Source organism: Podarcis pityusensis, assembly GCF_964106645.2.
Source record: "Podarcis pityusensis genome assembly, chromosome: 6".
In the NCBI taxonomy this organism is placed as follows: domain Eukaryota; kingdom Metazoa; phylum Chordata; class Lepidosauria; order Squamata; family Lacertidae; genus Podarcis; species Podarcis pityusensis.
The window spans coordinates 77532151-77549802 of record NC_138030.1 but is presented as its reverse complement, the minus strand read 5'-3'; the positions used below and the strand labels follow the sequence as shown (position 1 = coordinate 77549802).

The 17652-nt window shown below is 42.3% G+C and overlaps 1 protein-coding gene across 3 annotated transcripts in view; it reads left to right on the top strand.

Moving 5' to 3' along the window:
- The window catches only part of OLFM3 (olfactomedin 3), a 177847-nt gene that overhangs the window by 116906 nt on the left and 43289 nt on the right, over nucleotides 1-17652 (top strand). Inside the window, exons 1-2 of one of the 3 annotated variants that reach the window (XM_081008719.1) lie at nucleotides 2036-2389; nucleotides 16784-16930. In XM_081008719.1, the coding sequence (XP_080864845.1) occupies nucleotides 2219-2389; nucleotides 16784-16930 (318 nt within the window). In that variant the 5' untranslated portion in view covers nucleotides 2036-2218. Of the gene's footprint in view, nucleotides 1-2035; nucleotides 2390-3552; nucleotides 3710-16783; nucleotides 16931-17652 lie in introns of those variants that run through there. The other 2 variants (XM_081008721.1, XM_081008720.1) reach the window with 2 other exon arrangements.

Here is a 17652-nt window from a genome sequence, read left to right as displayed (position 1 = left end):
CCAAGCAGGAAACACCATCAGAGCACTCCTGACGTATGGTTGTCAAGCCTCTGCTTAAAGACCTCCAAAGAAGGAGACTCCACCACACTCCTTGGCAGCAAATTCCACTGTCGAACAGCTCTTACTGTCAGGAAGTTCTTCCTAATGTTTAGGTGGAATCTTCTTTCTTGTAGTTTGGATCCATTGCTCCGTGTCCGCTTCTCTGGAGCAGCAGAAAACAACCTTTCTCCCTCCTCTATGTGACATCCTTTTATATATTTGAACATGGCTATCATATCACCCCTTAACCTCCTCTTCTCCAGGCTAAACATGCCCAGCTCCCTTAGCCGTTCCTCATAAGGCATCGTTTCCAGGCCTTTGACCATTTTGGTTGCCCTCCTCTGGACACGTTCCAGTTTGTCAGTGTCCTTCTTGAACTGTGGTGCCCAGAACTGGACACAGTACTCCAGGTGAGGTCTGACCAGAGCAGAATACAGTGGCACTATTACTTCCCTTGATGTAGATGCTATACTCCTATTGATGCAGCCCAGAATTGCATTGGCTTTTTTAGCTGCCACGTCACACTGTTGGCTCATGTCAAGTTTGTGGTCAACCAAGACTCCTAGATCCTTTTCACATGTACTGCTCTCAAGCCAGGTCAAACCATTGGTCTTCCTTGCTTAGCTCTCTCAGCACTGAATGGCAGAAGTTCTCCAGGGTTTCAGACAGGAGGCTTACCTGAAGACAAATGGGGTTGAACCCAAGGCCTTCGGCACATGCTTTGCTACTGAGCTCAATGGAAGTTTCAGCTGTAGATATTTCAAAACCTTTACCTGCCAACAGCATCTTTTTAAAGGGTAGTTCTAGCCCAGGTGGCCTCAGGTGAGCCTTCATTCTAAGACTGAGGAAAAGCGAGTCCTGATAAGCTAGCAGGAAAGACTTTCTCATACGCAGGGACCAACCTATTACACCCTTAGGAAATAAGAAATCTATAATATTTTTCTTAGGTAACTTCTTTATTTGTACAATAGTTTCCTTAGATAAATTGTGATATCATGAGTCACAACAGAAAATTGTGGAAATCATGGGAAACTGTGGTTGATTATGGGGTTGTTGTTGCCAATGATGATGTGTTTTATTTGTACGTTGCCATTGGATAGACAATATTTTACAGACAAATGTAACTAAATAGCATCTCTGCCCCAAGGAGATAACAATCTAAACCATCTAAATATCGATAGAAGAGGCAAGGAAAGAATATTGGGAAAGCAGTTACATATACCTAGACTTCATTGCTATCTGTGAGGACTAAAGATACAAGTATTTATGACTGTCCTAGATAGCAAGGAAGTTACAACGCTTATTCCACCACATCACAAGCAGAAGTTTTGGTAGCCGGTTTTACAGTAACCCCTTTGTCCTCATTTGAAATTATGTACATTACATTTCCCATTCTGTATTTAAAACCAGCATAAAGAGTCCAACTTGCCCAATGTCAACTGCCAACAAGTGTTGCAGGTGTGTGATTCATTGGACCCTAGGTGTACAGGTCTTCCTCCTTCCATCCCTTCTTCTCCATCATGGGTTTGTATATGCACATTATGCATTTGTGCACATATGAAATCTGCCATCATTGGCAGAGCCAAATATGCAGCCTGACTCTATTCCTGTTTATTTGGAAATCAGACCCACAGAACCCAGCACCCTTAAATGATTACACAGGCAAGCATTTGGGACCACTTTCGACCATAAGTTCACAGTTTCTCCAGTGGTTATATTCCCACCCAAATAATTGTCTGTGAATCAGAAGAGGCTTTCTTGCATATCCATCAGCTAGCTGTATCGGGTTATTTTTCTGGTGCCTGTCCTGAGCGCGGCAGCTTTATTAGCCACTGTTAGTCATCTCCCACTGGTTGAGCTAACTAGATTTTAACAGATTCCTTAGAACCTTCCACTCTCATCCCCCACTCCCTCTCCCTTTCCCTCGCTCCACAGGGAAGCTGTAATAATTACAGGCATATAAAAAGGATTGTGTGTCTGTGGCCAGCCTGCTTTAGTGTGTGGTGATATAAGAAAGGAGGCTAGGAGCTGCACTGGAGGGGGGAAGAGAGAGAGAGAGAGAGAGAGGCTGCCTGGATGTGTGTTTTAGTGGATGATTAAATCTGGGGAGGCTGATCCCCTTTCATGCTGAGGATGTTGTGAGCTGCAGGAACGCCTCTCCCTGCCAGCCTGCACTAGGATGATAATCAGTCACTATGAAAACTCATTAGCCTCCACAGCAATGAGTCCTCCACTGCTCAAGCTTGGTGCTGTCCTTAGTACCATGGCAATGATTTCTAACTGGATGTCCCAAACGCTCCCATCACTGGTAGGACTAAACACCACCAGGCTGTCCACTTCCAATACTCTAGTAAGTAACTGCAATCTCTTGAAAGGCTTCGTTTGGAGGAGGGCTAGGGAGGGGGGGGAGACATTCAGCAATTTCTTTTTCTTTTTTAAGAGACTGGGAAGTCCTTCTTCGTAAAGTTTTTCATCTCCTTTTTAAATCTGTTTTAAGTAGGAAACCTCCCCAGACTCTTAATTGATGTATGTTGCGAGCTGGACCCTAGAACCTCAGAACATCTGGAAAGGATCTTTTCAGGAGAAGGTTTTGAAGTGGGCTTGTTGAATACTTGTTTAAAACCCTGGGTATTGTATGCAATATGCAAGATGTTTCTAGATGTTGAGTTTTGGGATGTATTCATATGCAGGATTATTATTATTCCAAAAACAAACAAAAAATATTGTCGTGGTTATGTGGAGTAAAATAGATTAGACTGTCAGAGTTGTTTATTTTTATGTTTATTTTATTGTAAAAACTATCATATGCAGCAGAGCAGAATAATTTCTCCCTCCTCACCCCCTTCCTGCTTCTGCCAGGTTTCAATGCAGCATGTAAATATCACAAAATAATATTTTAAAAGTAGGAGTTTTACCGGTTGGCCAGAAAACAAACACATACTTGCAAGCAATTCGGTGAGGAAAGAATGCCAATTCTTATTCCCAGTTTACCAGCTATTGATGTTCTGCTACTTTTCCTTATGGATTTAATCTCCTGTTTATGACTACTTGCAGTTCATATATGATGCATGCCAGGAAATTTTGTTCCAGCATAAGAGCAGCCAGTTCAAAATTGCTTTTATCTGTCTCGTTCTGTGGTCTTAATATTGGCTTAATAGCTTGGTGGAAGGGGTGAACCCTGGGTTCTTTGCCATCTCATTTGATGAGAGAGGAGCTAATGAAAGTTTGAAGAGAGGGCACTTAAACTAAATATCTGTGAGGAATCATTCCTCCATACCTGTGCTAACATGCAGTGTAATTGCAATCAAATATCAGGGCAAGAACAGCTTGGGGCTAAATTTCACTTAAAAACTAAAAGATGTGATTAATTTACTGATCGATGTTGAATTTGCCAAAAGCCTGTGAACAGAGGAAGATAATTATAGTAGTTAGCTTCCAGTGCTGTTCATTTAGACTCCTTGTTTTGCTATTTTTAAAGACCTTCTAATGTAGCCCTATTGATTTCAGGGAGACTGTGGGTAGAAGGGAGACAATTCTGATTATTTTCAAGAAATACAACTGAATTATTGCCCACCTTTGTACGTACTGGGGCTCTGGGAAGATGTGAGTTTATCTGAACCGTGCACCCAGTTTGACTTACTAAACTTGATGGATCAGCTCTTCACCTAAGGTAAACTAGTGTATGTAGCTCTTTAGACCTCAAATGAGCTGTATCGAGTTAAGGATTGAGGCTATACATTGTGTGTGTATGTGTGTCCTTATGTTTGACTGCAGTAAGATGAAAAAAACTAATTGGGTTTAGTTAAGGTTACAGCTAGAAGGACGGGGACGAAGTGTCACTGTTTCTCTCAGTTATAAATTGAATGATTAAGATTAAGATTAAGATTATTAATTTTTGCAAATTTGGAAAACCTGTGTGGTGTAAAGGATACGCTGGAAGACACAGGGTATCTGAGTTCAAATTCTTTCTTAGCCACAAAAGTAACTGGCTGGCCTTGAACCAATCTTAGCACAACCAGCCTTGCAAGGTTGATGGGATATGCGTTGTCCAAACATGTTTGAGGATGGGTGTTAGATAGATTAATAGATCCAGATGATTTATCAGGGTCCCCCCCCCCCAAAAAAAAGAAACTGGGTGACATATGAAGCCAGGAAGAGGGTAGAACCTACAATAAATTAGCTTTAATATATGATTTGTCTTCATTTCAAAATTTACAATTTTTGGAATTTGATCCAAGGGCAGGCCTTCAAGTATAACTGCCTTGTTCCCAGACCCTAAAAGCAGTGGTAGCATCAGGAAAGTAGTTGGGGGCAGAAATTCAACAGAATGAGCACAGAGGGCCACAGAGCACAGCAGGTTGGCTTTTGAAGTAAGTCTAGCAAAACTCCTTCCTCTTTAAAGAGAGGGTGGCTGTGTGAGATCATGTAAAGGAAGCAAAGTGATATACCTTGCCATCTAAAGGGACCATTAAGTTGAGTCTAAAATGTCCTACTGTGTACCACTGTGTGAGAGGACTCCTGTGATGAATCTAAGAGACAAATGTAGAGACAGAAGTCAGGACAACCTGATCAGAACCTGGGCCAATATACTTTAGAGTAGGCTGGTGAGTTTCCATTCCCCAGATAGAAACAAAGTTCAATGTACAGATGTAAAGTTCACCCCTTAGTCACTCTTTTCTCACTCTCTTCTTTTTTCTTTCCTTCTTTCTTCAGCAGCTTGTATTTGATTGTGTGTCTGTGTAGGGTGTCCAGCACACAATATCTCCAGATATCACACATCCTGCGAATTATTTGTACCGCTCTGTCCTAAACCTTATGACCCAAGAAATAATCTGTGCTCACAGCTAGCATTTGTTTGGCACATTCCAACGCACTTCGCCTCCATCCTTTCAGCAATCCCTGCAGAAGCAGCCCCTACAACAGTAATGTAATCCTCATACTTCAGGCGAATGATAAGGAAATAATAGCATGTCTGTCTTACTGTGGACCAGTTAGCAATATGTTCTCTGTATGTAGAAGGCACTGGGTGGTGATTATGAATCCGCCATAGATAAACTCGAAGTAAACTATCAAATGTGAAGCGGAGAGTTGTCTTTTTATGAAGCTTGGTACCTTTTCAGATAGTTTGCTGCACATACTGTATCATAAAGGAAGAGCAGTAAATCCACTTTCCTTTATTATTTCCCCAACTGGGCTGGAGAAATATTCTCTTTTTCCCTTTTTTCAGTTGCTGCTTTTATTGAACTTTTGGAATTTGATGCCCATCCCCACCCCCAAAAAACCTGGCCAGTATATATTGAGTAGCCAGTCTTCTATTGAAACAAATGAGGCTGTTTCAATAGAAATTTTGCATTCATTGTTGTCATCCCTCCTGCTTTCAGTTCAGTGGAATCTGTGCAGGAAATTTTTCCACTTAGAGATCTGAACTCCAGCAATTGCAACTAAAAACATGTTACCGTGTTATCATCAGACAATGAGAAACATAAACAGCTTGGCTGGAGTACAGCTATTCCGCAACTATGTATTTATATCTACACACACACACACACACACACACACACACTCAACACACGTACATTGGCATCTATATTACAAACATGCAACATATAGAATGTACTCACATATTCACTATTTGAATAGATCAACGTATAACCCTTCACCATTGCATCTATGAATCATAACTTGTGAAATGCTCTCCCCAGCGAAGTTCGCCTGGCGCCTTCATTATACACACACAGCTTTATTACGGTCCATAGGCCCATCATAAATCTTTAGGCACCAGGCAAAAATGTTCCTCTTTAACCAGGCCTTGGGTTGACTGACATTCAATGCCCTTTTTAAAATGTGTTGCAGGGGGTTATTGGGTTGTTCTTGTTTTTATTTTGATTGTGTGTTTTGTGTTTTTATATTGCGATTTTATCCTGTGAGTATAGGGCAGTATACAAATTTTAATTAAATAACCATGACAACAACTTGATATATAATTAGCAGCAAGATTGCTTTACATGCATTCTGAATCGTACTCATGTTTCAGATAAATAATAAAGCTCTCAAATTGTTCTTGGCTTCTTGTCCTTCTCACTTATATTTCAATGAGTTTTGATACTGCATTCTGCTTTATTAATCCATTGTACCAGCAACCCCAAACCCCTTCAAACAAAGGCAAAGTAACTTCATTCACCCCCATTCATCTCATGTTGCCCTCGTCTCAACTCTCTTCCCCTCCGTCTGCTAGTTTGTTTCCCTTGTCTCTCTTCCCCCACTTCCCTCTGAAGTTTATCTTTCATGCCCCACTTCTCAGTCTTCCTTTAGTTCCTGGCAAAGCATCAAGGGCATGGACAGCACTGCAGAAATAAACATAACAGTCATCACCATAATATCTACATATACATGGCAGTCTTTCTGTCTTCTTTCAGATCTTTCTTCAAAACCTGCCTGTTTTGGTGTAACCCCTTCATTTTATGTCAGCTCTAAAGATAATGTCACAGTTTGTCATATCTGGGACCTGCAGTTTCATAAATATCATCTCAAAAGAGAAGTGAGATTGCAAGCTCCAGATCTGGCTGAAATCTAAGCCTGAGAAGAATACCCAGCCCTGATCTCCATCCTCCTCCACCTTATCCTGATAACCAAAACACTCTTCCCCCATCCTCCCTTAAAGACATAGTGGTTGGCAGCAGCATAGCATCACATGAAGAAAGGAGGGGAAGGGAGACAAGTTCCTCCATCCTTTCCCTGATGTCCTGGCACTTTCTCTGATGTCCACAACTCCCACAACTAGCTGTTAATATAAGGGGAAGGAATAAGTTGTTTGGAAGGTCTCAGCTAGCAGGGAGGGCCTTTCTGGAGATTTGAGAGGGAATGGTATTCTGCTTTTCGAAATGTTGGATTTGCTCAGGAAATCAGCCTAGTTCAGAAATAATTTGGCTCTGTTGGTAATCCAACATGAACTTGCATGGAGAGGAAGCTCACCCATTTGTTCTCATTCATCACTTACTACCTTTAGCATTTCTTACTCTACCTCTGTAGTTTTTCCAGGTGCTAATTTTTAGAATGTAATCTATTTGGGGGCAGGGACCTACTTGTTCATAACTCTGTTTCCTGCAGTGTGTCCAGCCCTAAAGATTTGCAGGCATCCTTTTTCCTTTGCATGAAGAGAGATTTCCCCCAGCTTCCTTGATTTTTCTCAGACCAGCAAGCTGCAAACCTGCATTTGCAGGAGACACACCTGTGGCTTTTGTTAGTTTTTGTTAGGTGTGGTGATGAGGGCAGCTAGCTCAGTATTGTCTACCCAGGCTGGCAGAAGTTCTGCAGGGTTTCAGGCAGTCCCACCTAGACATGCCAGGTATTCAACCTGAATATCTTCTGCATGCAAACAAGATGCTCTGCCAATGAGCCATGGCTCTTTGATGCAAAACAAGTGCATCAATGCTTTTCGAAAATGAAAATCCAGCTTTACCTGTTTGTTGCTGTGCCATTTCTCCTAGGAACGACAGCCCTTCTAAAATCACAAAAGATGCCGGAAATAATAAAGGAAAAACAGAAGGCACAAGAGCACTGTGGCCTAAATATAGCCTAATATCATCAATCATTTAAGCCTGGGTAGCCAATCACAATGCCCTTCCACTGTGCCTAAGGAATTTTCTTTGTGCTAAATATGCATCAGATGAACAGGAAGTTATTTTTAAAAATGTCTTGTAGTGATTACTTTTAGAATAGCTCTAGTTCAGCATGCAACATGCTGAGGACTCTTCCAGCACATCATATCTCATACATAATATGCTTGATGTCCTTCAGGTTTAGGGAAGGTTTTGAGAATCCATCCTTCTTCTCGTCCTATTTATTGTCTCCCTCACTGTCTAAATGTGGATTGTCATACCTTCAGGGAAAGGAACTTTCCCATTCTGCTTATGCTATCCTGTTCAGCATTATTACTACTACTACTACTACTACTACTACTATGCCACCCTTCTGACTGTTGCCCCAGCCACTCTGGGCAGCTTCCAACAAATTAACACACAGCAAGACATCAACATATTGAAAACTTCCTTCTACAGGGCTGTCTTCAGATGTCTTCTAAAAGTTGTTTATTTCCTTAACATATGATAGGAGGGTGTTCCACAGGGCAGACACAGCTGCTGAGAAGGCCCTCTTCCTGGTTCCCTGTCACCTCACTTTTTGCAGTGAGGAAACTGCCAGAAGGCCCCCAGAGCTGGATCTCAGTATCTGGGCTGAACGATGGGGGTTCACTCCATTAGCTACATAGATTACCCTGTATAAATTAATAAGAAAGCTGCAATCCTATACACACTTAGGAGGCAATCCAAACCCAAGGTTCTCTGAGGAATAAGTGAGTTAGGATGTAGTGAATCTCTGGTTCAGTGTAAGACTGACCCCCCCCAACCCTGGCTCATCTGAAGCTAGCTCAGCTGAGGCTTGTATTAGTCTCCCTTCCCCCCCCCCCAAAAAAGAGGCATTCTGCAGTGTGACAGGCGTCAAACTGGGGGGTAGGGATACACTTAATGCTGGATCCTAATTCCTAGCTCAATCGCATGACCTGATAATCCAGCAAAATGGGTGGCATAAGTCAAATTCTATTTTAGTTTTCCCTCTGCTGGGTTCACACCAGCTCAGTTAGCAATAGCCTCATATCTGAATGGAGTTTGGATCTGGTATACTTTATGCTGTCGTATCTTAAGCCACTTTAAATTATGCTGGCTTCCCAGAGTTCGGATTGCTCCATAAACTGGGAATAAGTCTCTCTGACCTCCATGGAACTTACTTCTGAATAGACTTGTATAGGATTGTGATATGAATATTAGTTTTGGATCGAATAAACATCATCACAGTATGTTCTTTGATTTGTATGTGATATGTAGCTGTCCTATCTCTTAGCCTCATCTGTACAATAATGGTGACCCAGTTTCCAAATGTGGAACTGAGGCCAAAAGATGCCCAACTGAGTTTAATGCTGAGCAAGAATTTTTACCCATAGTTCCTGGGTCCAAAGCTGTTGCTTAGCAAGAATAAGCCTAGCTTAGACCTGTGAGAATTCTTTCCCCCCTTGTTAGCTTTTCAGTAACTTTACATCTGCAGTTGAGTTTGTTACTCGCCCTCAAACTGTTTGCTTATTCGTTCTGTGCGGGAACCAGCACGACAGCTCCCCATCCCGTGCCTCAGATGTGCCAATGCCACAGCAAGCTTGTGATCCATTACTGAGTCATTATTATAAAATATAAACTGCCTTAAGTGCTTTGGCAGCAAGGTGGTAGATAAGTGTCATAAATAAATAAGCAACCCACATTTTAATAGCTCGGAGAATGGCGCAAATGTGAATGAGACATGGATACAACATGAGCATATGTTGGGATTGGTCACAAATTCGTGTTTATCACCTGATTGATCATCCCTTGATTACTCAGCAGCGGAGCTGGGGAGGAGGCAGAGCCCAGTTGCAGAACACAAGCTCTGCCTGAAGAAGGTCCACATATCAATATCTGGCACCTCCAGTTTATTATTATTATTATTATTATTATTATACCCTGCCCATCTGACTGTAAAGTACAGACAAGGTTCCTGGCAGAACTTCAGAAGCTAAAAGGGTGCTGAGCAGGAAACCCAGCTTCTAGTGGCCAGGGGTGGCAACCTGTGTGTTCCTTCTCTCTGTGGCTAGCAGAACCATAATCAGTTCTGCAAAATAGTACTCATCGCCACCATTATTTGCACCACCACATCAGGACTTTTGGGTGACTTAAATATAACACCGCTGAAAGCAAAATGGAGGCAGGCCCCAAATCACAGTCTTCCCACAGCACCATTTGGCTACTAACTGATATATTTGCGTAACCTGCACCATTTGCAATTCCCAAATGTGAACACAGTCCACTGTACATTTACGGTGGCCTTCCACCGGCTTGAGAAAGTTCCTTCCTTTACTGCTTGCCTATAGTTAAAGCTATGGTTTTCCCAGTAGTGATGTATGGAAGTAAGAGCTGGACCATAAAGAAGGCTGATCACCGAAGAATTGATGCTTTTGAATTATGGTGCTGGAGGAGACTCTTGAGAGTTCCCATGGACTGCAAGAAGATCAAACCTATCTATTCTGAAGGAAATCAGCCCTGAGTGCTCACTGGAAGGACAGATCCTGAAGCTGAGGCTCCAATACTTTGGCCACCTCATGAGAAGAGAAGACTCCCTGGAAAAGACCCTGATGTTGGGAAAGATTGAGGGCACAAGGAGAAGGGGACAACAGAGGATGAGATGGTTGGACAGTGTTCTCGAAGCTACCAGCATGAGTTTGAACAAATTGCGGGAGGGAGCAGAAGACAGAAGTGCCTGGCGTGCTCTGGTCCATGGGGTCACAAAGAGTCGGACACGACTAAACGACTAAACAACAACAGCAAAGGACTACAAAACCCTAGCAGGGAGGAGGAGCTGTGGGATTGTCAAGTATTTGATAGGCAGTAGCAGCCCAAGGTGTTTTACTACCCTAGGCAAAGATGTTGCCTCTCTTCCATTCCATATGCAAAAGCCAACCATACTGGCAGCTGAGTCCTTTCAATGCTGTAAATGGGAAAAGATATTCCCCTGCACCTGACGGCACCAAGCTAGCTTAGTGGGAAAGCCACATGGCCCATACACCTCTATAGTACAACCTGTGCTCTGCTGCTCTGTATACCTCTGCATCTTCCACCTGAGGCAGCTACCTCATTCTGCCTAATGATAGGGCCGGTTGCCCAGCCACCATAGATGACCACTGGGCTGCATGTGACTTGGTAGGTTGTACAGACCAGCAACAGTGTCTTCTTACTGCAAGACATCAGCTTTAATATACCAGGAGGTAACGGAATGGAGATGTCACTGGCCCACATTTTATTTATGTTACAAACAGTTGTAGCTTTGATAAGCTGGGCTTATTCCAGCTTCCAATGCTTCTAGGTATTCAAAACCCATCAAAATTGGTCCCTTTGGCTCTGTTTTGTTTTGCTTTTATTGTTCTTGTTATACCACATGCCCTCCGCCATAACAATAATAAACACAATGGATAAAAGAGCATTGTGGACTTCATATAATTCAGCACTAAACCTTTTTTCCAGAAAGCCCTAAGGCAAGTCTTTCCACGGACCTTTCCAAATAATAAATACACCTTTCTTATTCCTTTTTTATGGAGGATCCAGACATCTTTCTTTGAGGCTGCACTTTTCTGCGGTGGGAGTGTTGCACTTTCCCAGCCTTTGTGCTGAAGTATTTTGTTACCGGGAAACTGCAGCTTTTCTTGCTCCAGAAAATGCATTTTGAGTTAACGTGATTGTCGTGCGTGCTATGGTTTGAATCCCCCTTTGCAATGTGTATTTAAAAAAAAAAAATGTGACAAAATAGATTGTATTTGTTACCTTTTCAGCATTTGAATTATTTTAGAAAATTATAAGTCAATCTTATTTTTTAATGTCTTAGGTAAAGCCCTGAAACAAAATGTTGTTTCTGTTCAGGGTTCCAGGCACTTCAATCCAGTCTGCCTCAGAGGAATTGGGTGGGGTAGACACGTTAGTACTCAGTCATAACTACTACATAAGGCAGCATTATCCATTCTGACCTGTATTTGTCACAATTAGCACCATTTCCATTCCACTGCAGTTTGGTTTCTACCAAACACTATGTTATAGGTCTCAATGTCTGCTATTCAATGTAAGTTACATAACTATTTACATGACTTATGTGACTTACATTCATTTCAATGTAAAAAAAGTGTCAGGACACCGTAAAAAAAAAAAAGTTACTAATTATGCACTATTTGCAGACTTGAAACAACAGTGTGAATGAATACCCACTGTATTCATTTGACAGTTTTCTGTTCCTGACTATTGCTGTAAGTTGCAGCCATTTCTGCTTCCTTTTCCATTTTTGGCAGAATTTTCCAACATCTGTAATAACTAAATTAAAATCTTTGATTTCTCCATTGATTTAATCTTTGGCAGGTCTCACTTCCCTTCCCTGGGGACCTATAAAAATAGCTTTACATTGTGACCAGGAAATGACCAATTCAGACAATGAGATTGTTCTCTCCACCTTTAAATATCTATGTCCTCCTTTTCTAAGCAGCCCATTCCATTTCCCTTCCACATAGTTTTCTGTTTTTCCTCTCTCAGCAGTATGGCAGAATTCCATGGACAGTGAGGGGGCTCATGGGGCTGTTTTGGGGGATCCCCAATCCCAAGGGTAGTTTTTTTCTTAAAAAGAAAAAAGTACTTCTGCAAACAAGGTTAACCCAAGTCTGCTGATACCTCCCTTCTGTGTATGGTTCTTACCATTTTGGCTACATAAGCAATAGCTTAAGGACGGAATGACAATAAATGAAAATTGTGCTGTGTATAAAGCTGTTCTTTCAATCAAAAGGTCGGCAGTTTGAATCCGCGCAACGCAGTGAGCTCCAGTTGCTCTGTCCCAGCTCCTGCCAACCTAGCAGTTCGAAAGCACACCAGTGCAAGTTGATAAATAGGTACCACAGTGGCAGGAAAGTAAACAGAGTTTCCGTGTGCTCTGGTTTCCGTCACAGTGTTCTGTTGCGCCAGAAGCGGTTTAGTCATGCTGGCCACATGACTCGAAAAGCTGTCTGTGGACAAACGCCATCTCCCTCGACCTGAAAGTGAGATGAGCACTGCACCCCATAGTCACCTTTCACTGGACTTAACCGTCCAGGGGTCCTTTACCTTTTACCTTTTACCTCACTTTCCGTTATTCTAATGTTTTAAGTTAGTAGTGTAGATGGTTATGTGTATGTATAGGATTGTTCTGAAAGGATGCTGATATATTCATTTTATTAATTTCCCAGCTTTCTTCCAAGGAGTCCATAGTCCTACACCCCTCTTCCACTTTTAGGTCACACAGTGGGCTTCAGGGCTGAATGGGAAGAGCACTCTGTGCAGGTCTGTGCTGTGGAAGCACCAGTTCATTCATTCATTCATTCATTCATTCATTCATTCATTCTATATTGCCTTTCTGCCAAGGCAGGTTAGAATTTTAAAGAACTTAGACAAATGCTTTAACTTGTAAAGCTGACCAGGTGGGGAGGGTACAGTCCATCTGGATGTCTTCAGCTGCCTTCCTCACTCTCTTCATCCTCCTCACAGGGCAGATGGTGTTGGTTGGTCCTCAAATATATTTGTTGTCAGTTTGACCATTCTCATTAATATGTACCTGGTACAATGTACAGGAAATGCTGGAGTGTGTGTGCGTGTGCGTGTGTGTGTGTGTGTGTGTAGTTTAATAGGCCCATCCATGCCATTTACATGAATCAGGGAAGGAGTGGACTAACATGGCACATTGCAAGCTGTTGGGTTTGTGTTCAGGGTGGAGCAATTCATAACCAGGACTTCAAAATCCTTCCTTTATTGTAACTGAAGGAAAAGTTCCACCTGAAAGCTACAAGCAGAAGAGAAGTACAGGAAACCAGTTAGGTTATCTATATATATAAAAACACTAACTTAACCCATTGATTCATACATACCTGTTCTCGAAGTAGGCACAGGTCCCTAATTTGTGGAATTCATTCTCCACAGAGATGTACAGTGGTACCTCAGGTTACATACGCTTCAGGTTACAGACTCCACTAACCCAGAAATAGTACCTCAGGTTAAGAACTTTGCTTCAGGATGAGAACAGAAATCGTGCTCCAGCAGCGCAGGAGGCCCCATTAGCTAAAGTGGTACCTCAGGTTAAGAACAGTTTCAGGTTAAGAACGGACCTCCGGAACGAATTAAGTACTTAACCCAAGGTACCACTGTATATAGCACCTTCATTAGAGGTATGCTGAAGATGCACCTTTTAACATTGGCTGTTGACACCTGAGATATGTATTTTAGGAGCCACCCTATTTCCTTGGTTGTAATTGTCAGTATGTATATTCTCGATTTGTGTCATATGTCCAGTACTATGGATATCCACAAAGCATAGGGCTTGAAAGTGTTGCCTGCTCCTCTTACTCCCCCCCACCTATAAAGTAAAGACAGAACACATCCTTAGAGGACCTACTGGCTTTGCATATGGGTAGGAATTGGGTGGTAAAGCCCAACAGTAGTGTAATGGGCTGCGGCATTTCAGACTGGAGGTGAAGGGTGTAGGTTTTGCATGTTCCCTCATGTAAAAGCTCCCTGCAAATAGATAACTAGCACATCAGGAAGGAGGAGCTTGCCTCTCCCTCCAACTACTGTTCTAGTTTTCTGTTTGCAGTGAGAGAGTTTGGTTTTAATTGTAGAGGAACATTAGAAGCTGTTGTTATCACCACAGTCCAGAGTCGTTCCATCTGTTCCACTGCCACTAGGATTCTACCCTCACTTTCTGCTGCCTCTGCATATCCAGTCTAGGTGAGACATTTTAATTTGACACTGACTTTTTCAAAACCAGCGTGCTTCCCAGATCTATTTTCAGCTCTGTTAATGACTAGTCTGCTTTGCAATATCTACTCTCTACCTCACAAAGTCCTCTGAGGCTTGAAAGGTTTTGGAGGTAGAAAAATGACTTGCAGTCTTGTTTCTTCATATTTCTGCGATGATTTTTTAAAAAAATTATTAACTCTCTTGCATCTCGTTCAAAGCCTTTGCTGCCTTGTGTCTGGGGAGGGCTGCGTGAGATTAACCCTAAAGAAAAGCCAAGCAGTGTGCAATTCAATAATTGTAGACATGTAAACCTTTCTTCTTCGTTTTTTAAAACAAAAGATGTCAATGCTATCTTTTTGCTAAAACAATTAAAACATAACTGCACATCTGTGCTAGAAATACTGTACTGTGTCACTTAAAAGCTAACTTCTAGCCCAATGCATGCTTTCTCTGTTGTGTCTTGGGTGTGTTGAATGGTTTTCTCTAATGCTTTTATTAGGCAATTTCTTCTGGGTCTGTGTTGTGCTGTCACTTTTGTGTCTGTGGACAGTTGGTAGTTGTGAAGGCTGCAACTTAGTCTGCATTTCTTGTATGTCCGGGAGTGATGCCAAAGTTACCAGAGGATAATTATCCATCAGTAGTTAACGTGGTAACATCACAGAAGAAGACACTTGTGAGGTTGTGGTTCCTCTTCTGCAGTTAGAAAAACATCACGCCTTGCATCTTGTGTGGGCATGAGTGTCAATCATGGGTCAAAGTCAGGATTAGCTTTGCATGACATGCATGGCCTGCCATTTATTTTATTTTATTTTATTCTTTATTTATTATCAGCTTTGCACTGTGCCTTTCAGCAGATAAGCTCCTTTGGCCAAGTTGAAGTAAAGTGCTGATCCAGCCATCATTCCACTTGGGGTAAATTGTGCTCTGCAAACGTATCCAGCAAAACAGGGTTTAGTGTCCAAATCCTTGCACAGATATTCACATAGTGGAATATCCAATCCCATCCAATGAAAAACTGCCCTGTTCACCATGGCTCCATCCCCAGGGTCAAAATCAGGGTGAAGCATGATTACTAACACAATTAAAGTAAGATCTGCTTTGGCCCTTAGTGAGCAGTGAGAGGAGAAACAGTAACCTCTCATATCTTAGCCCACATAAACAGGCTATAAGTAAGCCTTGTGCATTCAGATATCCTTGCTGGATCAGGACCTCTGCCCTTTCTGAAAAGAAATTAAAAAGGCACAAAGGGTGGATTGTTTCATTTTCTTTTTATAGCTGTTGGGGTGTAGAGATTTTAGAGATTTCCATTCCATGTGAAAGCTTCGTAGCTCTGCTCTTCTAGGTCATCTATGGTCATCTGGTTCCTCTGATGGAAGTAAGGAGACACCACGGCTTGGTGGGAGAATAAATGCTTTGCAAACACAAGGTCCCAGCTTCAAGCCCTGCCAACCACAGCACTAATGAGGCACAAGAAGCACAACTGGTGCCTCTTTGCCATGCCTCTGACATCAGAACATCCTCTTGCTGAATGCAGCAAAGTACCCACTAAGTCAGGGCTGTCCAACAGGTCAATACAACTTTGGGTCTTCCCACAAAAAAGTTCAACAACTTTGGTCAATCCAATTTTATGCAAACTACTTAAGAGATTTTGTGCAATGGAACACTGTACAGATTCTATTTATTTAATTAATAAATACCATATTTTTCACTCTATAAAACGCACTTTTTCCCTCCTAAAAAGTAAGGGGAAATGTGTGTGTGTCTTATGGAGCAAATGCAGGCTGCGCAGCTATCCCAGAAGCCAGAACAGCACTCCCTCTCACTGTTGTAGCTTCTGGCTTAGCCACACGCAGCCTCTTCAGGGCAGTGGGGGAGCCTTCATCCCGCTGCCCTGAAGAGGCTGTACAGCTATCCCAGAAGCCAGAACAGCGAGAGGGATCGCTGAGCTCCCTCTCACTGTTCTAGCTTCTGGCTTAGCTGCGCTCTGTCCCTTCCCCCACCTCCCGCAAAAGCCAGCAAGAGCCGCGCTCCCTTTAAAGAGCCGCACGGAGGCTTTTCCCCGAGGAGGGAGAAGGGCAGCCCATCCGTGACGGGCTGCCCTTCTCCCTCCTTGGGGAAAAGCATGCAAGCGCTGCACACACGCTCCTCGCGGCTCGTGAAAGGGAGAGCTGAGCAAAGCCTGGGATGCATACAGGCTCTGCTCAGCGCTCCCTTTAAATAATATTTTTTTTCTTGCATTCCCCCTCTAAAAACTAGGTGCGTCTTATGGAGCAAAAAATACGGTAAATGGTCATCTGCAAATGAAACCCCATTTCTCTTTCTCTCCGTTCTGTGCTTGTTTATTATAGTGTCCCATTATTTCTTGTTCACAGACTCAAATCAGCCCCAAAGAAGGCTGGCAAGTCTATAGTTCCGCCCAAGACCCAGATGGAAGATGTATTTGCACTGTGGTTGCTCCAGAACAAAACCTTTGCTCCAGAGATGCCAAAAGCAAGCAGCTTAGACAACTACTGGAAAAGGTGAGTATGGTCACCAGATAACCTTCCTTTTGCCTATTAAGATGCTCGTGAAAATATGTTCTTTCACTCCCTTTTAAATAATATTTTTCTTTTCCACTTTAAAAGTTATTGACATCCACTTTCTCTTCTTAATGTTAAACAACACAGGGCAACGAGCACCTGACACAGAGGGTGACAATATGTAGCAAACATACTACAGAGACAAAGTCTGCCCATAATTTCTGCAAAAGCAGCATTTGTGTTTCCTCACAAATTGCAATTAGTGGTGCTGACAGTGTCCCAAATAAGTGTTTTGAGAAAAAGAGCTTCTGTGGGCAACAAAAAAAAGAACTTTTTAATAATCACCGTAATCTCTTTTGTAGATTTGCAATTTATATTATAATTTTGTGTGCCACGCTGAAAACAGAAATTGTTGCGCTAGATAATAAAGAGTTCTAAAGATAATCAGGCATTAGTGGCCGGTTTTCCAATTTTAGCTTTTAATAATCTAAAGACAAATGGTGAAACTCAGTGCTACATAATTGCCACAGCCAACTTAGTAATTCGCAAACTGAGTGCCATGAAAGAACTGCTGTGAGAAATGAATTTATAATGAAGCACCCATTCTGTGCCCCAGCTCAACATCATAGTGACATCTTGCCTGCCATATCTTTGACTGATTCACTAGACCTTGTTTGCTTCCAGTCAACCACATCTCTGCCTATGGTGGTGTTTGGGGTCAT